Raw genomic sequence first — 22763 nt, 5'->3', positions numbered from 1 at the left:
CATGGAAGACAGCAAATGTAGTCCCAATTTTTAAAAAAGGAGACAGACATGAAGCACTAAACTACAGACCAGTCTCAATGATAGATTATCAGGAGAAGAGTGGTGGAACACCTAGAAAGGAATGATCTCATCAACAGCAGCCAACATGGTTTCAGGGATGGGAAATCCTGTGTCACAAACCTACTGGAGTTCTATGACAGGGTGACAGCAGTAAGACAAGAGAGAGATGGGTGGGTAGATTGCATTTTCTTGGACAGTAAGAAGGCGTTTGACACAGTTCCACACAAGAGGTAAGTGCAAAAACTGGAAGACCAGGCAGGGATAACAGGGAAGGCACTACAATGGATCAGGGAATACTTGTCAGGAAGACAGCAGCGAGTCATGGTACGTGGCGAGGTGTCAGAGTGGGTGCCTGTGACCAGCAGGGTCCCACAGGGGTCAGTCCTAGGACCAGTGCTGTTTCTGGTATTTGTGAACATGACAGAAGGAATAGACTCTGAAGTGTCCCTGTTTGCAGATGACGTAAAGGTGATGAGAATTCATTCAGTTGAAGACCAGGCAGAATTACAAAGGGATCTGGACAGGCTGCAGACCTGGTCCAGAAATTGGCTCCTGGAGTTCAACCCCACCAAGTGCAAAGTCATGAAGATTGGGGAAGGGCAAAGAAGACCGCAGACAGAGTACAGTCTAGGGGGCCAGAGACTACAAACCTCACTCAAGGAAAAAGATCTTGGGGTGAGTATAACACCAGGCACATCTCCTGAAGCGCACATCAACCAAATAACTTCTGCAGCATATGGGCGCCTAGCAAACCTCAGAACAGCATTCCGACATCTTAATAAGGAATCGTTCAGGACAAAGTTGGAAGTTGAAGACACAGATGAATCACAGGGATGTTAGGAAGTATTTCTTCAGCCACAGAGTAGTCAGGAAGTGGAATAGTTTGGGAAGCGATGTAGTGGAGGCAGGATCCATACATAGCTTTAAGCAGAGGTATGATAAAGCTCACGGTTCAGGGAGAGTGACCTAGTAGCGACCAGTGAAGAGGCAGGGCCAGGAGCTAGGATTCGACCCCTGCAAGGTGAGTGTACACACACACACACACACACACACACACACACAGAGTGGTACCTCGAGTTTTGAACAGCTCTCAACTCGAACAATTATGTAAGTGTATTTTTGGTGGGGTTTGAAATGGACTAATCTAATTTACATTATTCCTTATGGGAATAAATTCGTTCAGCATCAGCACTCAAACAGCCTTCTGGAATGAATTAAGTTCGTAACTTGCAACTTGAGGTACCACTATATGTGTACTATATGTGTGTGTGTGTGTGTGTGTGTGTGTGTGTGTGTGTGTGTGTGTGTGTGTGTGTGTATGTGTATGTGTATGTGTATGTGTGTATGTATGTGTGTGTGTGTGTGTGTGTGTGTGTGTGTGTGTGTGTGTGTGTGTGTGTGTGTGTGTGTGTGTGTGTGTGTGTGTGTGTGTGTGTGTGTGTGTGTGTGTGTACTCACCTAGTTGTACTCACCTAGTTGAGGTTGCGGGGGTCGAGTCCGAGCTCCTGGCCCCGCCTCTTCACTGATCGCTACTAGGTCACTCTCCCCGAGCCGTGAGCTTTATCATACCTCTGCTTAAAGCTATGTATGGATCCTGCCTCCACTACATCGCTTCCCAAACTATTCCACTTACTGACTACTCTGTGGCTGAAGAAATACTTCCTAACATCCCTGTGATTCATCTGTGTCTTCAGCTTCCAACTGTGTCCCCTTGTTACTGTGTCCAATCTCTGGAACATCCTGTCTTTGTCCACCTTGTCAATTCCCCTCAGTATTTTGTATGTCGTTACCATGTCCCCCCTATCTCTCCTGTCCTCCAGTGTCGTCAGGTTGATTTCCCTTAACCTCTCCTCGTAGGACATACCTCTTAGCTCTGGGACTAGTCTTGTTGCAAACCTTTGCACTTTCTCTAGTTTCTTTACGTGCTTGGCTAGGTGTGGGTTCCAAACTGGTGCCGCATACTCCAATATGGGCCTAACGTATACGGTGTACAGGGTCCTGAACGATTCCTTATTAAGATGTCGGAATGCTGTTCTGAGGTTTGCTAGGCGCCCATATGCTGCAGCAGTTATTTGGTTGATGTGCGCTTCAGGAGATGTGCCTGGTGTTATACTCACCCCAAGATCTTTTTCCTTGAGTGAGGTTTGTAGTCTCTGACCCCCTAGACTGTACTCCGTCTGCGGCCTTCTTTGCCCTTCCCCAATCTTCATGACTTTGCACTTGGTGGGATTGAACTCCAGGAGCCAATTGCTGGACCAGGTCTGCAGCCTGTCCAGATCCCTTTGTAGTTCTGCCTGGTCTTCGATCGAGTGTATTCTTCTCATCAACTTCACGTCATCTGCAAACAGGGACACCTCAGAGTCTATTCCTTCCGTCATGTCGTTCACAAATACCAGAAACAGCACTGGTCCTAGGACTGACCCCTGCGGGACCCCGCTGGTCACAGGTGCCCACTCTGACACCTCGCCACGTACCATGACTCGCTGCTGTCTTCCTGACAAGTATTCCCTGATCCATTGTAGTGCCTTCCCTGTTATCCCTGCTTGGTTCTCCAGTTTTTGCACCAATCTCTTGTGTGGAACTGTGTCAAACGCCTTCTTGCAGTCCAAGAAAATGCAATCCACCCACCCCTCTCTCTCTTGTCTTACTGCTGTCACCATGTCATAGAACTCCAGTAGGTTTGTGACACAGGATTTCCCGTCCCTGAAACCATGCTGGCTGCTGTTGATGAGATCATTCCTTTCTAGGTGTTCCACCACTCTTCTCCTGATAATCTTCTCCATGATTTTGCATACTATACATGTCAGTGACACTGGTCTGTAGTTTAATGCTTCATGTCTGTCTCCTTTTTTAAAGATTGGGACTACATTTGCTGTCTTCCATGCCTCAGGCAATCTCCCTGTTTCGATAGATGTATTGAATATTGTTGTTAGGGGTACACATAGTGCCTCTGCTCCCTCTCTCAATACCCATGGGGAGATGTTATCTGGCCCCATTGCCTTTGAGGTATCTAGCTCACTCAGAAGCCTCTTCACTTCTTCCTCGGTTGTGTGCACTGTGTCCAGCACTTGGTGGTGTGCCCCACCTCTCCGTCTTTCTGGAGTCCCTTCTGTCTCCTCTGTGAACACTTCTTTGAATCTCTTGTTGAGTTCTTCACATACTTCACGGTCATTTCCTGTTGTCTCTCCTCCTTCCTTCCTTAGCCTGATTACCTGGTCCTTGACTGTTGTTTTCCTCCTGATGTGGCTGTACAACAGTTTCGGGTCAGATTTGGCTTTCGCTGCTATGTCATTTTCATATTGTCTTTGGGCCTCCCTTCTTATCTGTGCATATTCGTTTCTGGCTCTACGACTGTTCTCCTTATTCTCCTGGGTCCTTTGCCTTCTATATTTCTTCCATTCCCTAGCACACTTGGTTTTCGCCTCCCTGCACCTTTGGGTAAACCATGGGCTCATCCTGGCTTTTTCATTACTCCTGTTACCCTTGGGTACAAACCTCTCCTCAGCCTCCTTGCATTTTGTTGCTACATATTCCATCATCTCATTAACTGGCTTCCCTGCCAGTTCTCTGTCCCACTGAACCCCGTTCAGGTAGTTCCTCATTCCTGTGTAGTCCCCTTTCTTGTAGTTTGGCTTCATTCGTCCTGGCCTTCCTGCTTCTCCCTCCACTTGTAGCTCTACTGTGTATTCGAAGCTTAAAACCACATGGTCACTGGCCCCAAGGGGTCTTTCATATGTGATGTCCTCGATATCTGCACTACTGAAGGTGAATACTAAGTCCAGCCTTGCTGGTTCATCCTCTCCTCTCTCTCTTGTAGTGTCCCTTACGTGTTGGTACATGAAGTTCTCCAGTACCACCTCCATCATCTTAGCCCTCCATGTATCTTGGCCCCCATGTGGGTCCAAGTTCTCCCAATCGATCTCCTTGTGGTTAAAGTCACCCATGATCAGGAGCTTTGCCCTGCATGCATGAGCTCTTCTGGCCACTCTAGCCAGTGCGTCAACCATCGCTCTATTGCTCTCGTCGTACTCTTGCCTTGGCCTCCTGCTGTTCTGTGGTGTGTGTGTGTGTGTGTGTATATATTGTATAAAACTTTGTACATGTACCCATCAATAATTGTCTGTGGTACTAAAGCTTAAAAGAAAGCTGTTTCTTTAATTTTAAAACAGCTAGATTAAGGACCAGTTTTCCTTACAAATGTCATACTTCCCTGCCCTTATTTTTTTTTTACTTTAACAGTTACAACTAATGTACCTCTAATTTGTACAACTACTAGAATTTTTTTTAATTCCTGAGTATAGCTTATAACTATTATTAAAACTGCTATCTCAGGAACCAAGAAACCAATCTTGCTGAATGCTATAACACATGTTAAGTTTTAAGCATATTTAAACAATATTATTAGTACTATACAACTATTATTATAATCAAAAGGAAGTTCTAAACCTACCAGGGTCATATACAAACTGTTCCTGCAGAGTATTGTATAAATTCTCAAGAACTGTATTAAATGTTAAATATAAATCATTTTTTTTGCTTTGCAGTGTAATTCATCACAATGCATTAACATTTGCTTTTTTTCAATTTGTCTGAACTATAATCTTCAAAATCTATGAAGTGCAGTATGTACTGCACATATCATAATATATTTATAATTATGATTTTTTTTCAGTGCAATCTTTAGTACACAGTCCTATTCTGCTTAAGAGTTCCTCAAAACAATGCATAAACAAGCCTCAAAAATGTCTTGATGTTATTCCATTATTTGTAATTAGCAAAATTTAAATACATGTAAAATCAGTTTGTGAACAAAGATTTCATTTAAATTTACAGTTTAAGGTTTTCTAGGATAGCTTTGGCTATTAACAAAGATCAATAAAAAATTTGATGGTAATCTAATTAAAAATATCAATTTACACCTCAGGCACATTACTGCAACCCTATTATTACATGCTTAAAATTATTTCTCTAAGTCTAAGTCTTGTAACTAAGCCAAGGAAGCTTTTTTCTAATTAAATGTTTCCACAAATTGAAATTTTAAATTTATAGTGATTGATGATAAATATTACTTGTAGATAATCTACATCTTTGTGCACAAATTACATAAGAATCACCTTTAAAAAATTCAATAGGGAGATCTAGTTAATTAGCATATGGAAACAGAATCTTATTAATCAAAATCAACTAATACAAGACTGTCTTTTGTTTTGTCACAGATGTTAAGTTTAAAATAATTTTTATGTAAAAGTAGAACATACTGTGCTATGAAAGTTCTTAAACAGCTAAAACTCAATATTTCCACTACTTTAAAATGTTTACCATATCAGCATCCAATTGATAATTTAAAAAAAAATATTTGCTTAAAAACTGTCTGGTTAATTAATTAATAAGCCTTCATAAAGGTGATTCTCTTGAGTTCAAGATTTTTTCCCAGATTAATAACCCCAAAGAGATATTAAATCAGACTAACTCAAGAAAACTAAGCAGAGGGGCTTATTTCAATTGTAGTATTTCAGTCTTCATCCCAAAGTTATGACCCATAACAATGAACTACCACACAGGTACTTACTAACCATTGGATAATCGTGGATTATATTATGTGGACTGTTATTATTATTACTGTATTATGGGAATGCTAAGCATGTAAGGGTCATACAAAACCAGGGAAATAGGAGGCAATCAGGTTCAATTCAAGGAAGGGGAGGACAGGTCCAACTAACTGCATCAAGTAACAGAATCAAAGAATCTTCCATGGTAATAGGTGTAAGGAGACATGCTCATACATCTTCACTTGCCCAGGACTGAGTAAAAGCCCAACAGTTGTGAGCTTTATGCATTGTCACTGAGCTGCAAATCATTTATGCAAAAGTTTTGTTTGTCTTCAGGGCCTATTCTGAATACTTTACAATGACCCAACCTATGTATTTAACTACAAAGAACCTAAAACAGTTATCAAATACTAAACTATACACTGCAAAACAATTCATGCTAGTTAGAAAAATAATGAGGCCTAGGGGTTACATGCCCTCTTTCAACCATGTAATTTTTGCTTAAAAATCCCAATATTATATGTTGCTTAAGCAATAAGACTCACGCCCACGTTCTGACAATCATTACATAAAGTGTTGTAGCGTCTATGAGTGGCCTCACGACCATCAGAGTACAAGATGGAGGCGCCATACTCTCGCCTAGCCCGAGCCCCCCAGCTCCTCGCCCTGTATCCAATAGTCTTTAATATCTACTCACCGGCATGAGGCCGCCCATGGAGTCCACATCGTACTCCAATGAAGTCATGGCAATGACTTGGTTGTGTTTATATGACTAGACAGCTTCTTATTGCATGGCATTAATCCAATTTGCCAACCCTTCTTGCACTTAATAGTTCAGGTCAAAGACCATCCAGAGTCGCTCATTTATCTCCCGAGTTCTCAGCTTACACTTCCCACTTATTAATTTATACCATATATTTGTCTTTGTTTAGGCTGTAGCTATGACATATAATTATCTCTTCGTTATTCATAGCAACATTATAATGTATAAAGTAAAAATTACTATGTCAAAGTCCTCAGTTTACAAATGTATCCTTGGCGCAAATGTCGGATACGGATATAGACTCCTAAATCCAAACAAACCAGCCACAATACAGAAAATGAAACAAAAGCAGATCGCATGTAAGACATTACAAGATCCTTAAATAGCATTATCTTCTAATTTTTGGCCTGCACATCCTCTCTTGTAGTATTGCATCTCGACAATGCTCGAGTCCTGATAGTTTGTTGTTATATTTAGGTGTAAACTAAGGGGCTACACAGATACCGGAATTTATAAAAAAATAAAACAAAGTGGGCATGCGCAAGCATCAGAACATAGCGCGGGCTTTAGCTGATCAGTCGTCTGCCGACACCTTAACCTTGTTATTTACGATCATGGGGGGTTTTAATATATTTTGGGAGAACCTAAACCTTTTCATTGAAGTAGCTATGCACTTTGTGATTGTGTGTTGTGAGGTTTTGTGCTAGTGCAAAATGGTAGAACATTAATCGCCTATCACACATTCGGTCCTTTTGCGTATATTATTGTTGACATTTGTCATCCTGGTGTGTACAGTAATTAATGTGAATACCCAGATATCTGTGATTATTTCCTTTAGTGCCTCTGTTCAGTCTCTTACCTTGAATGTATCTGTGAATGTTAAGGCGGCAAGCACCCAGTTCTGTTTTTGCCTCAATAATGAGTTGGAAAATTACTGGCTTCAGAAAATAGTAACGAATGACTCTTAGGATTTGAAGCTTTTCATGAAGATACTCTTCATAATTAAATATATATATATATATATATATAGCATAACTATAATATTATTACAGCTACTTTTGAATATATTGTCCACGTGTCTGTAGGACATCGTTATGGTCTGGATATATTAAAAAAAAAATATTTTCACATTTGGCTGTGGCTATTAGTAGCCGGGTTTCTTCAGAAAACCATTAAATGTGGCATAGCTCTGATTTACCCATACGGGTTTACTCTTCTCCAGGCTGAGGGACTGACCACTTCAAAACTACGTCTTCAAGGCTGATGGACTGATTACATCGTCTTTACATCTCTTCTGCTTCTACCAACTTTTCTGTACTCGACTGAAGAAGCCTACTGTGTAGGCGAGACGTTGCGAAATAAAGATACCTAACTGTTGCATATGTCTTACCTAACAACTGTATTATAAAAACGATGTGTATAACCCTGAGTACATGTTTATTAGGTGTTTCAACAACCATGACCTGAGTACAGCTGTGACTGCTGTCACACATCTGTCACCTTCACTTAAACACCTGTAGTTCTACCATTGTTGGATTTTTTTAACACTAATATAGCCTCTATCTATATAACAAGTTACATAGCAGTCGGGCTACTGTATAGTGAAGGACTCTTGATCCAATGATTTCGAGCCACCGTCCATCGAATCTCATTACAATAAAAACCTAAGCGCTAAACCCACAAGGGTCGATCGAATTTCATTGCCCGCCATTCTCCAAGCACTTTATGACCCCCTGATGGGTTTAGTACTCCCGCAAGAAAATAAAAATAATACTTGCAGCTGGGTAGACTTACACTCATGGACGGAGCACCATGAAATACAGCTGACAAAAACAAAAAACTTCAGACATGCTTTTTTAAAAGCAACTTAACCAAATTTTCACTGCTGTTCGGAAATTTAAAGTACTCTATTACTGGTGCCTTTGATACCTGTATCAATATTTTGATTCTTTACTTGACTCAAATTGTTTGTTTTAATCCCCCAATTATATAATACATAGCGCTGTATAGCCCTTGTGGCTTAGCGCTTCTTTTTGATTATAATAATATATAATACACTTTTTTTTATAATTTGTTTCTGAAGCTGAAGAGTAATTCACATTAAAAGGGTCGCTATAGTTCCCTTTGCGGTAAGATTACAGCACATTACAAAATTTCACCGATGTGTTTTATCCTAAATGACCTCGTCCCTAAAAAAAAAAATCGTAATAAAGAAGGAATGCTGGCTCGTAGCTCAGTGGTAACACCGGCTCATAATTTAAAGACTTAGGTTCGATCTTGGGGTCGGGTGGGAATTTATATGGTATGTCTCCTTACACTTGTTCATTTTCAACTAACAGTAAATATGCACCTATATATTAGCCTAATGTGGAGTTTTAGCTTTAAATTCAGCTGAAGTAGACTACCAGCTCTCAGGAAGTAAACTGAATGGTGAAAAAAAAAGTTTACGCGTTAATTAAAAAATGTATTGTTGAAGGGGGGGGGCCTTTGACCCCCCTTCCCTGGACTGAACCTGATTGCCTTCTTGGCCTCATGCGCTGTGTGACCCCTGTGAATTTAGCGCTTCCCTCTAAACACAATAATAGTTCACTTGGATCTCCAGAGCTGTCTTGCTTTAATAGTCTGTATTGACCTGATAGTTTAGTTTATGTTGCCCTGATAGTCGAGTTTATATTGACCTGATAGTTTGTATTAACATGATAGTTTATATTGACCTGATAGTTTGTATTAACATGATAGTTTATATTGTCCTGATAGTTTGTACTGGTATGATAGTTCAGTTTATACTGACCTGATAGTTTACCTGGACCTGGAGTTTACCTGGAGAGAGTTCCGGGGGTCAACTCCCCCGCGGCCTGGTCTGTGATCAGGCCTCCTGGTGGATCAGAGCCTGATCAACCAGGCTGTTACTGCTGGCTGCACGCAAACCAACGTACGAGCCGGGCTCCAGCCCGGCTGGTCAGGAACCGACTTTAGGTGCTTGTCCAGTGCCAGCTTGAAGACTGCCAGGGGTCTGTTAGTAATCTCCCTTATGGATGCTGGGAGGCAGTTGAACAGTCTCGGGCCCCTGACACTTATTGTATGGTCTCTTAACGTGCTAGTGACACCCTTGCTTTTCATTGGGGGGATGCATCGTCTGCCAAGTCTTTTGCTTTCGTAGTGAGTGATTTTCGTGTGCAAGTTCGGTACTAGTCCCTCTAGGATTTTCCAGGTGTATATAATCATGTATCTCTCCCGCCTGCGTTCCAGGGAATACAGGTTTAGGAACCTCAAGCGCTCCCAGTAATTGAGGTGTTTTATCTCCGTTATGCGCGCTGTGAAGGTTCTCTGTACATTTTCTAGGTCAGCAATTTCACCTGCCTTGAAAGGTGCTGTTAGTGTGCAGCAATATTCCAGCCTAGATAGAACAAGTGACCTGAAGAGTGTCATCATGGGCTTGGCCTCCCTAGTTTTGAAGGTTCTCATTATCCATCCTGTCATTTTTCTAGCAGATGCTATTGATACAATGTTATGGTCCTTGAAGGTGAGATCTTCCGACATGATCACTCCCAGGTCTTTGACGTTGGTGTTTCGCTCTATTTTGTGGCCAGAATTTGTTTTGTACTCTGATGAAGATTTAATTTCCTCGTGTTTACCATATCTGAGTAATTGAAATTTCTCATCGTTAAACTTCATATTGTTTTCTGCAGCCCACTGAAAGATTTGGTTGATGTCCGCCTGGAGCCTTGCAGTGTCTGCAATGGAAGACACTGTCATGCAGATTCGGGTGTCATCTGCAAAGGAAGACATGGTGCTGTGGCTGACATCCTTGTCTATGTCGGATATGAGGATGAGGAACAAGATGGGAGCGAGTACTGTGCCTTGTGGAACAGAGCTTTTCACCGTAGCTGCCTCGGACTTGACTCTGTTGACGACTACTCTCTGTGTTCTGTTAGTGAGGAAATTATAGATCCATCGACCGACTTTTCCTGTTATTCCTTTAGCACGCATTTTGTGCGCTATTACGCCATGGTCACACTTGTCGAAGGCTTTTGGAAAGTCTGTACATATTACATCTGCATTATTTTTGTCTTCTAGTGCATATAGGACCTTGTCGTAGTGATCCAATAGTTGAGACAGACAGGAGCGACCTGTTCTAAACCCATGTTGCCCTGGGTTGTGTAACTGATGGGTTTCTAGATGGGTGGTGATCTTGCTTCTTAGGACCCTTTCAAAGATTTTATGATATGGGATGTTAGTGCTATCTGTCTGTAGTTCTTTGCTGTTGCTTTACTGCCCCCTTTGTGGAGTGGGGCTATGTCTGTTGTTTTTAGTAACTGTGGGACGACCCCCGTGTCCATGCTCCCTCTCCATAGGATGGAAAAGGCTCGTGATAGGGGCTTCTTGCAGTTCTTGATGAACACGGAGTTCCATGAGTCTGGCCCTAGGGCAGAGTGCATGGGCATGTCATTTATCGCCTGTTCGAAGTCATTTGGCGTCAGGATAACATCGGATAGGCTTGTGTTAATCAAATTCTGTGGCTCTCTCATAAAAAATTCATTTTGATCTTCGACTCTCAGTCTGGTTAGCGGCTTGCTAAAAACTGAGTCATATTGGGACTTGAGTAGCTCACTCATTTCCTTGCTGTCATCTGTGTAGGACCCATCTTGTTTAAGTAGGGGCCCAATACTGGACGTTGTTCTCGACTTTGATTTGGCATAGGAGAAGAAATACTTTGGGTTTCTTTCGATTTCATTTATGGCTTTTAGTTCTTCCCGCGATTCCTGACTCCTATAAGATTCCTTTAGCTTAAGTTCGATGCTTGCTATTTCTCTGACCAGTGTCTCCCTACGCATTTCAGATATATTGACCTCTTTTAGCCGCTCTGTTATTCTTTTCCGTCGCCTGTAAAGGGAGCGCCTGTCTCTTTCTATTTTACATCTACTCCTCCTTTTTCTTAGAGGAATAAGCCTTGTGCATACATCGAGTGCCACCAAGTTAATCTGTTCTAGGCATAAGCTGGGGTCTGTGTTGCTTAGTATATCTTCCCAGCTTATATCGGTTAGGACTTGGTTTACTTGGTCCCACTTTATGTTTTTGTTATTGAAGTTGAATTTGGTGAATGCTCCCTCGTGACTAATCTCATTATGTCGGTCTGGGGCTCCACGCATACATGTCTGAACCTCAATTATGTTGTGATCTGAGTATATTGTTTTTGATATGGTGACATTTCTTATCAGATCATCATTGTTAGTGAAGATGAGGTCTAGTGTATTCTCCAGTCTAGTAGGCTCTATTATTTGCTGGTTTAAATTGAATTTTGTGCAGAGATTTAAAAGCTCGTGTGAGTGTGAGTTTTCATCAGAGCTGCCTCCTGGTGTTATTACTGCAACAATATTATTTGCTATATTCCTCCATTTTAGGTGCCTTAAGTTGAAATCCCCCAGGAGCAAGATGTTGGGTGCAGGAGCTGGAAGATTTTCCAGACAGTGGTCAATTTTTAACAGCTGTTCCTGGAATTGCTGGGATGTTGCATCCGGAGGCTTGTAGACTACCACAATGACTAGGTTTTGGTTCTCGACCTTTACTGCTAAAACTTCCACTACATCATTTGAGGCATTAAGCAGTTCTGTGCAAACAAGTGACTCTGCAATGTACAGGCTAACCCCCCCCCTTTTGCCTGTTCACTCTGTCACATCTGTATAGGTTGTAACCTGGGATCCATATTTCGTTGTCCAAGTGATCCTTTATGTGGGTCTCAGTGAAAGCCGCGATCATTGCCTTTGCCTCTGCAAGCAGTCCACGGATGAAAGGTATTTTGTTGTTTGTTGCTGGCTTTAGACCCTGTATATTTGCAAAGAAGAATGTCATCGGACTGGTGGTATTGTTGGTACTTGGGGGGGATTTTTTTCCGGCATTAGTATCTGTATCTGTTGGTTTGGAGTGGAGGCCATCGACTGTGGTTCCACTCCAGGAATGACTGGATTTGGTGTACGATTTCTGCCATTTCCTGCCAGTTTTTTTTCCTTCCTGGCACTAAAAGACCTCTCCCTCTTGAGTGGCTGTGGCTACCCAGGTTTTCCCATGGCCTGGATGTTTTGTATCTTTTTGTCCCCTTTAGATGGTGTGCCTGGCAATTTAAGTTATAGCACAGTCTTTCCTGTACTGAAGAGGTACACATTTCAGGGTGAAAAAGCTTACAGGAAGGGAGTTTGCATTTTCCTGTTGTCATATGGGGACGGCATTTTCTAGGGTGGTCATAGTTGCATGTCCCGTCTGTTTTTCCAGATTTCCCATGTCTGCAGATACCAAGTGCATAGTATGTGCACAGGCTTGGTTTCCGTTTGCCTTGGGTTTCTGTGACTGTATTCCCTGTTGGTGCATGTTTCCCTGTCTTATTCCTATCCTCCCTAGCACCAACAATGGAGCTCCCACCAGTTGTTTTTGGTAATATATCCTCACTATTGCTAGTGGAGTCCTCTTGTTTGCTATTTCCTGTGGTATTTCTAGTTTGCAATATTGGTTTTATCTTATCTTTGACTACACTTGTTTCCCCACTACGGCTCCTGTCCCATATGAGGTCATTTATATGTATTCCTTCCTGTGTATAATTCCCGACTACCTGGACAAAATCTCCAGCTTCACCATTACTGTCTCCCAGGACAGCACCTCCAGCTTCACTATTACTGTCTCCCAGGACAGCACCTCCAGCTTCACCATTACTGTCTCCCTGGACAGCACCTCCAGCTTCACCATTACTGTCTCCCAGGACAGCACCTCCAGCTTCACCATTACTGTCTCCCAGGACAGCACTATCGGCCCCACATTTACTGACTACCAGGACATCACCTCCAGCCTTACAGTTTCTGACTACATGGCCAGTATCAAGGGCAGTACCATTCAGCCCAGACTTTTTATGTTCCCATCTGTTGTAGAAAGCTTCCAGGTTTTCTATGAAAGCAGCTTTGATGTTATCCTCTTTTAATACCCTTGTGATTTTAGTCCACAGATTTATCTCATTTGGACATACCCCAAAACACTTCCCTGTTTTAATACTGCTTGTAGCTAGTTCTTGGATATCTGCACAAGTATATATAGATTTGATAGTTTAGTTTATATTGACCTGATAGTTTAGCTTATATTAACCTGATAGCGCACAAAATGCGTGCTAAAGGAATAACAGGAAAAGTCGGTCGATGGACCTATAATTTCCTCACTAACAGAACACAGAGAGTAGTAGTCAACAGAGTAAAGTCCGAGGCAGCTACGGTGAAAAGCTCTGTTCCACAAGGCACAGTACTCGCTCCCATCTTGTTCCTCATCCTCATATCTGACATAAACAAGGATGTCAGCCACAGCACCGTGTCTTCCTTTGCAGATGACACCCGAATCTGCATGACAGTGTCTTCCATTGCAGACACTGCAAGGCTCCAGGCGGACATCAACCAAATCTTTCAGCTGCAGAAAACAATATGAAGTTCAATGATGAGAAATTTCAATTGCTCAGATATGGTAAACACGAGGAAATTAAATCTTCATCAGAGTACAAAACAAATTCTGGCCACAAAATAGAGCGAAACACCAACGTCAAAGACCTGGCAGTGATCATGTCGGAGGATCTCACCTTCAAGGACCATTACATTGTATCAGTCGCATCTGCTAGAAAAATGACAGGATGGATAATGAGAACCTTCAAAACTAGGGATGCCAAGCCCATGATGACACTCTTCAGGTCACTTCTTTTATCTAGGCTGGAATTTCAAAGCAGGTGAAATTGCTGACCTAGAAAATGTACAGAGAACCTTCATGGCGCGCATAACGGAGATAAAACACCTCAATTACTGGGAGCGCTTGAGGTTTCTAAAACTGTATTCCCTGGAACGCAGGAGGGAGAGATACATGATTATATACACCTGGAAAATCCTAGAGGGACTAGTACCGAACTTGCACACGAAAATCACTCACTACGAAAGCAAAAGACTTGGCAGATGATACAACATCCCCCCAATGAAAAACAGGGGCGTCACTAGCACGTTAAGAGACCATACAAAAAGTGTCAGGGGCCCGAGACTGTTCAACTGCCTCGCAGCACTCATAAGGGGGATTACCAACAGACCCCTGGCAGTCTTCAACTGGCACTGGACAAGCACCTAAAGTCGGTTCCTGACCAGCCGGGCTGGAGCCCGGCTCGTACGTTGGTTTGCGTGCAGCCAGCAGCAACAGCCTGGTTGATCAGGCTCTGATCCGCCAGGAGGCCTGATCACAGACCGGGCCGCGGGGGCGTTGACCCCCGGAACTCTCTCCAGGTAAACTCCAGATGGTGTTAGTTTATGTCTCTATTATTTACTCCATGGTGTTAATGGTATTCAAAACGTTATTATTATATTATTATTATTGGTATAAACCTTGGTAATAAATACCGACAAGTTGGTTTAGAAAGACACGTAAGCAAACACTATAACATATTTATTAGAAAACGTTTCGGTCCTGGAACCTTGATCACTTCTAACATACAGAGGTAGAAAGACATTATATATATAGGCGGAGAGTGAGATGTGACGCACGTGACCTGAGGAATGTCATAAGAACATAAGAATGGAGGAACACTGTAGAAGGCCTACTGGCCCATGCGAGGCGAGGGTAGACGATGAAATCACGTGACTCCTGTGTTGTTGGGTTGGTGCTGCTTAAGTATCATGTATGCCAATGTTTTTGAAATTTTGTAGTTTCCAGTGTTGCGTTCTATAGTGTCGGTGACGGTGATTAGTGAGGCTTCTAGGCACCGTCGGCGTCTGAGGTCTGGTTCGGTGAGAACGAGTTGTGCCTCGTTCCAGTTCATCAAATGCCCCGTGGAGTCTCTGTGGAGGACACAGGCGTACCTTACATCGTCTCTGTTAGAGGCATTTCGATGCTCATTCAGGCGGACTGCAAGATCTCTGCCTGTCTCGCCTACATATTTCTTGGGACAGAACCCACAGGGGATAGTGTAGACGCCTGCTGTAGAAGTTAGAGGTGTGGGGCTGCGTTTAGTAGTGAGGTCTTTGATAGAGGATGTGTTTATGGTGGAAACGTTGATGTTACTCATAGCAAGTTCCCGGCGAGTATTCGTGGCAACATCGCCACATGGGAGTACTATGAACTGTTTAGGGGGCTGTTCCATGGGCGGTTTGTTGAGGATAGCTTGTGCCTTGAGTCTGCAATCTCGGATGAAGAAAGATGGGAACTGAAGACGTGTAAAGGCTTGTGTTATGTAAGCGCATTCTTCTTCTAGAAAACAAGGGCTGGAGATGCGAAGAGCTCTCAAGAAGAAGCCAATGAGGACTCCTCTCTTAGTGCGGGTATCTTGGTGTGAATAAAAGTGTATAAGATCGTCCTTGTTGGTAGGTTTTCTATACACTTTGAAGAGAAGTTTGTCACTGTCGGGAGATCTGCACAGTAGAACGTCGAGGAAAGGAAGTTTGCCATCATTTTCGAGTTCAAGTGTAAACTTTATTGATGGTTCAACTGCATTGATCTTGTTGAGAAGGGCCTGGATATTGAGACGTCTCGGATAGAAAACCAATATATCATCAACGTATCTTAGCCAGGTAACGGTGTTGGGAATGAGGGTGCTGAATTTCTCTGTCTCCAAGTTTTCCATGAAGAGGTTGGCAAGCACAGCACTGAGCGGGCTGCCCATTGCCATCCCAAAGCATTGTTTGTAACAGTTGTCCTGATACTTGAAGAAGTTGAAATTAACACACAGTTCCATTAGATTGATGAAATCTAGAAGAGGTAAAGGGAGGTCGTGGTTTTCAGTGAGCCTCTGTCTCAGAATGTTGATTGCAGCGTCAGTAGGAACGTTGGTAAAGAGGGCTGTGACATCGAAGGAAGCCATGCTTTTGTTTTTGACATTCAGGTTGGAAATTCGGGAGAGAAGGTCACCTGAGTGTTTGAGGTGGGCTTGACTGATAGTGCCCAGAAGCGCTGAAAGGTATTTGGCAAGGTGGCCGGCTAGTCTGTGTGGTGCACTCCCTATGCCCGAAGTGATAGGCCGTAGTGGGATGCCAGGTTTGTGTGTCTTAGGAAGGCCATACAGGCGTGCTGGTTTCGGTTGACCTGGTAAAAGTTTAAGTAGTTTTTTGCCTTGTTCTGATTTTCGTAAGATGCTACGAGCCTTTTGAAGGAAAGTCTGGGTACTTTGAAGTAGCACTGATTCCGATACAGGCTGGTATGTTAGGTAAGACACATATGCAACAGTTAGACAACTTTATTCCGAAACGTTTCGCCTACACAGTAGGCTTCTTCAGTCGAATACAGAAAGTAGGCAGGAACAGTAGAGATGTGAAGACGATGTAATCAGTCCATCACCCTTAAAGTCGTAGAATTTGAGGTTGTCAGTCCCTCGGCCTGGAGAAGTTCAGTTCCATAGTCAGGAACTATCTGAAGATTAAGCGACAGTGCGGAGACTTAAATACTGTCGGAAGGAGAGGTGCAGGGTAGTAGTAGTAGTAGTAGTAGTAGTAGTGAGAGGCAACTGAGAGGTCATGTCCCTCTCAGATCCAACCCTTCTCACTTGAAAAGCTTGTCCAAGGTGTTTTCTGTACCAAGATGCCACGTGTTGCAGTGTCTGACAAGATGAACATCAAAATGGTATACAATACCGACAGGTTGTTAGGTAAGACACATATGCAACAGTTAGACAACTTTATTCCGAAACGTTTCGCCTACACAGTAGGCTTCTTCAGTCGAATACAGAAAGTAGGCAGGAACAGTAGAGATGTGAAGACGATGTAATCAGTCCATCACCCTTAAAGTCGTAGAATTTGAGGTTGTCAGTCCCTCGGCCTGGAGAAGTTCAGTTCCATAGTCAGGAACTATCTGAAGATTAAGCGACAGTGCGGAGACTTAAATACTGTCGGAAGGAGAGGTGCAGGGTAGTAGTAGTAGTAGTAGTAGTAGTAGTGAGAGGCAACTGAGAGGTCATGTCCCTCTCAGATCCAACCCTTCTCACTTGAAAAGCTTGTCCAAGGTGTTTTCTGTACCAAGATGCCACGTGTTGCAGTGTCTGACAAGATGAACATCAAAATGGTATACAATACCGACAGGTTGTTAGGTAAGACACATATGCAACAGTTAGACAACTTTATTCCGAAACGTTTCGCCTACACAGTAGGCTTCTTCAGTCGAATACAGAAAGTAGGCAGGAACAGTAGAGATGTGAAGACGATGTAATCAGTCCATCACCCTTAAAGTCGTAGAATTTGAGGTTGTCAGTCCCTCGGCCTGGAGAAGTTCAGTTCCATAGTCAGGAACTATCTGAAGATTAAGCGACAGTGCGGAGACTTAAATACTGTCGGAAGGAGAGGTGCAGGGTAGTAGTAGTAGTAGTAGTAGTAGTAGTGAGAGGCAACTGAGAGGTCATGTCCCTCTCAGATCCAACCCTTCTCACTTGAAAAGCTTGTCCAAGGTGTTTTCTGTACCAAGATGCCACGTGTTGCAGTGTCTGACAAGATGAACATCAAAATGGTATACAATACCGACAGGTTGTTAGGTAAGACACATATGCAACAGTTAGACAACTTTATTCCGAAACGTTTCGCCTACACAGTAGGCTTCTTCAGTCGAATACAGAAAGTAGGCAGGAACAGTAGAGATGTGAAGACGATGTAATCAGTCCATCACCCTTAAAGTCGTAGAATTTGAGGTTGTCAGTCCCTCGGCCTGGAGAAGTTCAGTTCCATAGTCAGGAACTATCTGAAGATTAAGCGACAGTGCGGAGACTTAAATACTGTCGGAAGGAGAGGTGCAGGGTAGTAGTAGTAGTAGTAGTAGTAGTAGTGAGAGGCAACTGAGAGGTCATGTCCCTCTCAGATCCAACCCTTCTCACTTGAAAAGCTTGTCCAAGGTGTTTTCTGTACCAAGATGCCACGTGTTGCAGTGTCTGACAAGATGAACATGAGGGGACATGACCTCTAAGTTGCCTCTCACTACTACTACTACTACTACTACTACTACCCTGCACCTCTCCTTCCGACAGTATTTAAGTCTCCGCACTGTCGCTTAATCTTCAGATAGTTCCTGACTATGGAACTGAACTTCTCCAGGCCGAGGGACTGACAACCTCAAATTCTACGACTTTAAGGGTGATGGACTGATTACATCGTCTTCACATCTCTACTGTTCCTGCCTACTTTCTGTATTCGACTGAAGAAGCCTACTGTGTAGGCGAAACGTTTCGGAATAAAGTTGTCTAACTGTTGCATATGTGTCTTACCTAACAACCTGTCGGTATTGTATACCATTTTGATGTTCATCTTGTCAGACACTGCAACACGTGGCATCTTGGTACAGAAAACACCTTGGACAAGCTTTTCAAGTGAGAAGGGTTGGATCTGAGAGGGACATGACCTCTCAGTTGCCTCTCACTACTACTACTACTACTACTACTACTACCCTGCACCTCTCCTTCCGACAGTATTTAAGTCTCCGCACTGTCGCTTAATCTTCAGATAGTTCCTGACTATGGAACTGAACTTCTCCAGGCCGAGGGACTGACAACCTCAAATTCTACGACTTTAAGGGTGATGGACTGATTACATCGTCTTCACATCTCTACTGTTCCTGCCTACTTTCTGTATTCGACTGAAGAAGCCTACTGTGTAGGCGAAACGTTTCGGAATAAAGTTGTCTAACTGTTGCATATGTGTCTTACCTAACAACCTGTCGGTATTGTATACCATTTTGATAAATAACAAAAAGGCACAATACCGTGACTGGAACGATACACAAATAACCCGCACATAAAAGACAGAAGCTTACGACGACGTTTCGGTCCGACTTGGACCATTGACAAAGTCACACTAACAGAGGAACGAACGAACGAACGAAAGTTCAGGTAAGATCCCAAATGGGATGAGAGGGGAAGGCGGGACAGACGAAGAATAGTGCTGGAGAGGAGTGTTCTTAGTAGTAGAAATAGAGCCAGGGCTTAACCCAGCAGCTAAGTCGATCGTGGGACAGACATTGAGAACACACATAGCAGGCTCTTCTGTTGGGACTCCGGTGGGTGAGTGGGGAAGTGTGGACAGACGATGAACAGTCGTGAGAGGAAGGTCTTGAGTTGTAGAATAAAGAGCCAGGGCTAAACCCAGCTGCGTGGCACTGCGTGGCACTGCGAGGCAGTGTAGAGAGGGCATGTTGAGGACATAGAGGAGAGAGCAGACTGCAGTGTCCATCAGTTCCCATCTTTCTTCATCCGAGATTGCAGACTCAAGGCACAAGCTATCCTCAACAAACCGCCCATGGAACAGCCCCCTAAACAGTTCATAGTACTCCCATGTGGCGATGTTGCCACGAATACTCGCCGGGAACTTGCTATGAGTAACATCAACGTTTCCACCATAAACACATCCTCTATCAAAGACCTCACTACTAAACGCAGCCCCACACCTCTAACTTCTACAGCAGGCGTCTACACTATCCCCTGTGGGTTCTGTCCCAAGAAATATGTAGGCGAGACAGGCAGAGATCTTGCAGTCCGCCTGAATGAGCATCGAAATGCCTCTAACAGAGACGATGTAAGGTACGCCTGTGTCCTCCACAGAGACTCCACGGGGCATTTGATGAACTGGAACGAGGCACAACTCGTTCTCACCGAACCTGACCTCAGACGCCGACGGTGCCTAGAAGCCTCACTAATCACCGTCACCGACACTATAGAACGCAACACTGAAAACTACAAAATTTCAAAAACATTGGCATACATGATACTTAAGCAGCACCAACCCAACAACACAGGAGTCACGTGATTTCATCGTCTACCCTCGCCTCGCATGGGCCAGTAGGCCTTCTACAGTGTTCCTCCATTCTTATGTTCTTATGACATTCCTCAGGTCACGTGCGTCACATCTCACTCTCCGCCTATATATATAATGTCTTTCTACCTCTGTATGTTAGAAGTGATCAAGGTTCCAGGACCGAAACGTTTTCTAATAAATATGTTATAGTGTTTGCTTACGTGTCTTTCTAAACCATTATTATTATTATTAGCGAGGCACATTGTGACTGCAGGGACGGACCTCAGAGCTTGGATAGACAAGCAAGTTACTGTAATAATACACTATGATAGTAGCGAACATGACACATGTGCAACACCAGGATATCTTTATTGATTATATTGAAGAGCTAAACCTGTGTGCGCCATTTAGCACAAGGAATGGTGGAGGCTGGCGCCTGTTTCATGAAGAGCATATTTTAAATCAAACGGGTTTAGCGCTTCACATTAAGTATTCTTTTTAAATATGGATCTAAATGCACTGTACACTCGTTTTAAAGTCTTCCAATTAGTTTTGCCTGCCACTTACTAATCTATTGGGGAGGTTTGCCTATATTTCATCCATCAAGGGAGGTACTTGACGCCGGTGAGGGGCTCTTGATCTAAGGAAGTATACCTGATATCTCCTTCCTTTCTCTCTGCCAGGCGTTGTATGATCCCTACGGGTTTAGTGATCATCATGAATATAATAATCATTGCAAGTATTTTAATGATTCTTCATAACGAACCTTTATGTGGGCTCCTTGTCGCCTTCCGTTGGTAGTGCTGTGATAGTCGTGTTACTACGCCCAATGGAAATTGGATCATCTTTGGACATAGACACAGTGTGGTCATCTGGCAGGACCTCTGATGGTGGATGTACTACACAATAAGTGTCCGGGGCCCAAGACTGTTCAATTGCCTCCCAGCATATATAAGGGGGATTACCAATAGACCCCTAGCTGTCTTCAAGAAGGCACTGGACAGACACTTAAAGTCAGTAGCTGATCAACCGGGCTGTGGTTAGTACGTCAGCTTGCGTACGGCCAGCAGTAACAGCCTGGTTGATCAGACCCTGATCCACCATGAGGCCTGGTCTCAGACCGGCCCGCGGGGGTGTTGACCCCCCGAAACCCTCTCCAGGTAACTGGAAGTTGCCTACAGATCCAGGAGTTACTATTTAAGGTGTATGATTCCTGACATTCTTTTTGGTTTGCCCACCACCATTATTTTTTTAATTGATGCTTGCATAGTGGTCTTGTTTAGCATGTGGTTCCGCTAGGCATTGTTCAGTAAATTTTGTAGGTACCATCCTGGCACTGTGTACCAGGCAGGGTAAGAGGTGTTTTCTTGGGAACAACACTGTCGCAGTGGAAGTGACCGCAGCTCAGTAAGGGTATGTTTTCTCATATTCTTGGAACTGCTCCCCCAATTTTACTGTATTTAATGATGAATGGCACAATACCTTACTCTTCTGGATCTCCAATGACCGACCCCCGTGTGGACATGGACTGCCTTGGAACCGTTAGTGAGCAATCACTTGTCAAAACCAGGTTCCGGACTTCTACTTATCCACCTCTAGAAACTGACGATTTACGGATCGCCCGCGAGGCAGTGACAGAATTGCTTTCAACCTTCTGTACACAACTATGGACAAAATTCTTCTCACTTTGGACAACAGATTCTGAGGCGTACCTTACAAACCACGACACACACACACACACACACACACACACACACACACACACAGAATATCTGACAGGGAGGCAACAACGAGTCATGGTACGCGACGAGGTGTCAGAGTGGGCGCCTGTGACAAGCGGGGTTCCACAAGGGTCAGTCCTAGGACCTGTGCTGTTCTTGGTATACGTGAACGACATAACGGAAGGGATAGACTCAGAAGTGTCCTTGTTTGCAGACGATGTGAAGTTAATGAGAAGAATCGAATCGGACGAGGATCAGGCAGGACTACAAAGAGATCTGGACAGGCTACAAGCCTGGTCCAGCAACTGGCTCCTTGAATTTAACCCTGCCAAATGCAAAGTCATGAAGATTGGGGAAGGGCAAAGAAGACCGCAGACACAATATAGTATAGATGGCCAAAGACTGCAAACCTCACTCAAGGAAAAAGATCTGGGGGTGAGTATAACACCAAGCATATCTCCTGAGGCGCACATCAATCAGATAACTGCTGCAGCATACGGGCGCCTGGCAAACCTACGGATAGCGTTCCGATACCTCAGTAAGGATTCGTTTAAGACTCTGTACACCATCTACGTCAGGCCCATACTGGAGTATGCAGCACCAGTTTGGAATCCACACCTAGTCAAGCACGTCAAGAAATTAGAGAAAGTGCAAAGGTTTGCAACAAGACTAGTCCCAGAGCTACGGGGATTGTCCTATGAAGAAAGGTTGAGGGAAATCGGCCTGACGACACTGGAGACCAGGAGGGTCAGGGGAGACATGATAACGACATATAAAATACTGCGCGGAATAGACGAGGTGGACAAAGACGGGATGTTCCAGAGATGGGACACAGACACAAGAGGTCACAATTGGAAGTTGAAGACTCAGATGAATCAAAGGGATGTTAGGAAGTATTTCTTCAGTCATAGAG

The 22763-nt window shown here is 43.6% G+C and overlaps 1 protein-coding gene across 2 annotated transcripts in view; it reads right to left on the bottom strand.

Moving 5' to 3' along the window:
- The window catches only part of LOC128688774 (PHD finger protein 12-like), a 68169-nt gene extending 60843 nt beyond the window's left edge, over nucleotides 1-7326 (bottom strand). The window contains exon 1 of one of the 2 annotated variants that reach the window (XM_070085476.1): nucleotides 7232-7326. Coding sequence is in view for 1 of the 2 variants with exons in the window: in XM_070085475.1 (XP_069941576.1) it covers nucleotides 6307-6354 (48 nt within the window). In the remaining variant the exon portion in view is untranslated. Of the gene's footprint in view, nucleotides 1-6306; nucleotides 6713-7231 lie in introns of those variants that run through there. The other variant, XM_070085475.1, reaches the window with a different exon arrangement.
- Nucleotides 7327-22763: the final 15437 nt, after the last annotated feature.

This window comes from Cherax quadricarinatus, chromosome 16 (assembly GCF_038502225.1).
Source record: "Cherax quadricarinatus isolate ZL_2023a chromosome 16, ASM3850222v1, whole genome shotgun sequence".
NCBI classification, from domain to species: Eukaryota; Metazoa; Arthropoda; class Malacostraca; order Decapoda; family Parastacidae; genus Cherax; species Cherax quadricarinatus.
Note: the sequence above shows the minus strand (reverse complement) of the source record. Positions and strands in the feature narration are given on the sequence as shown.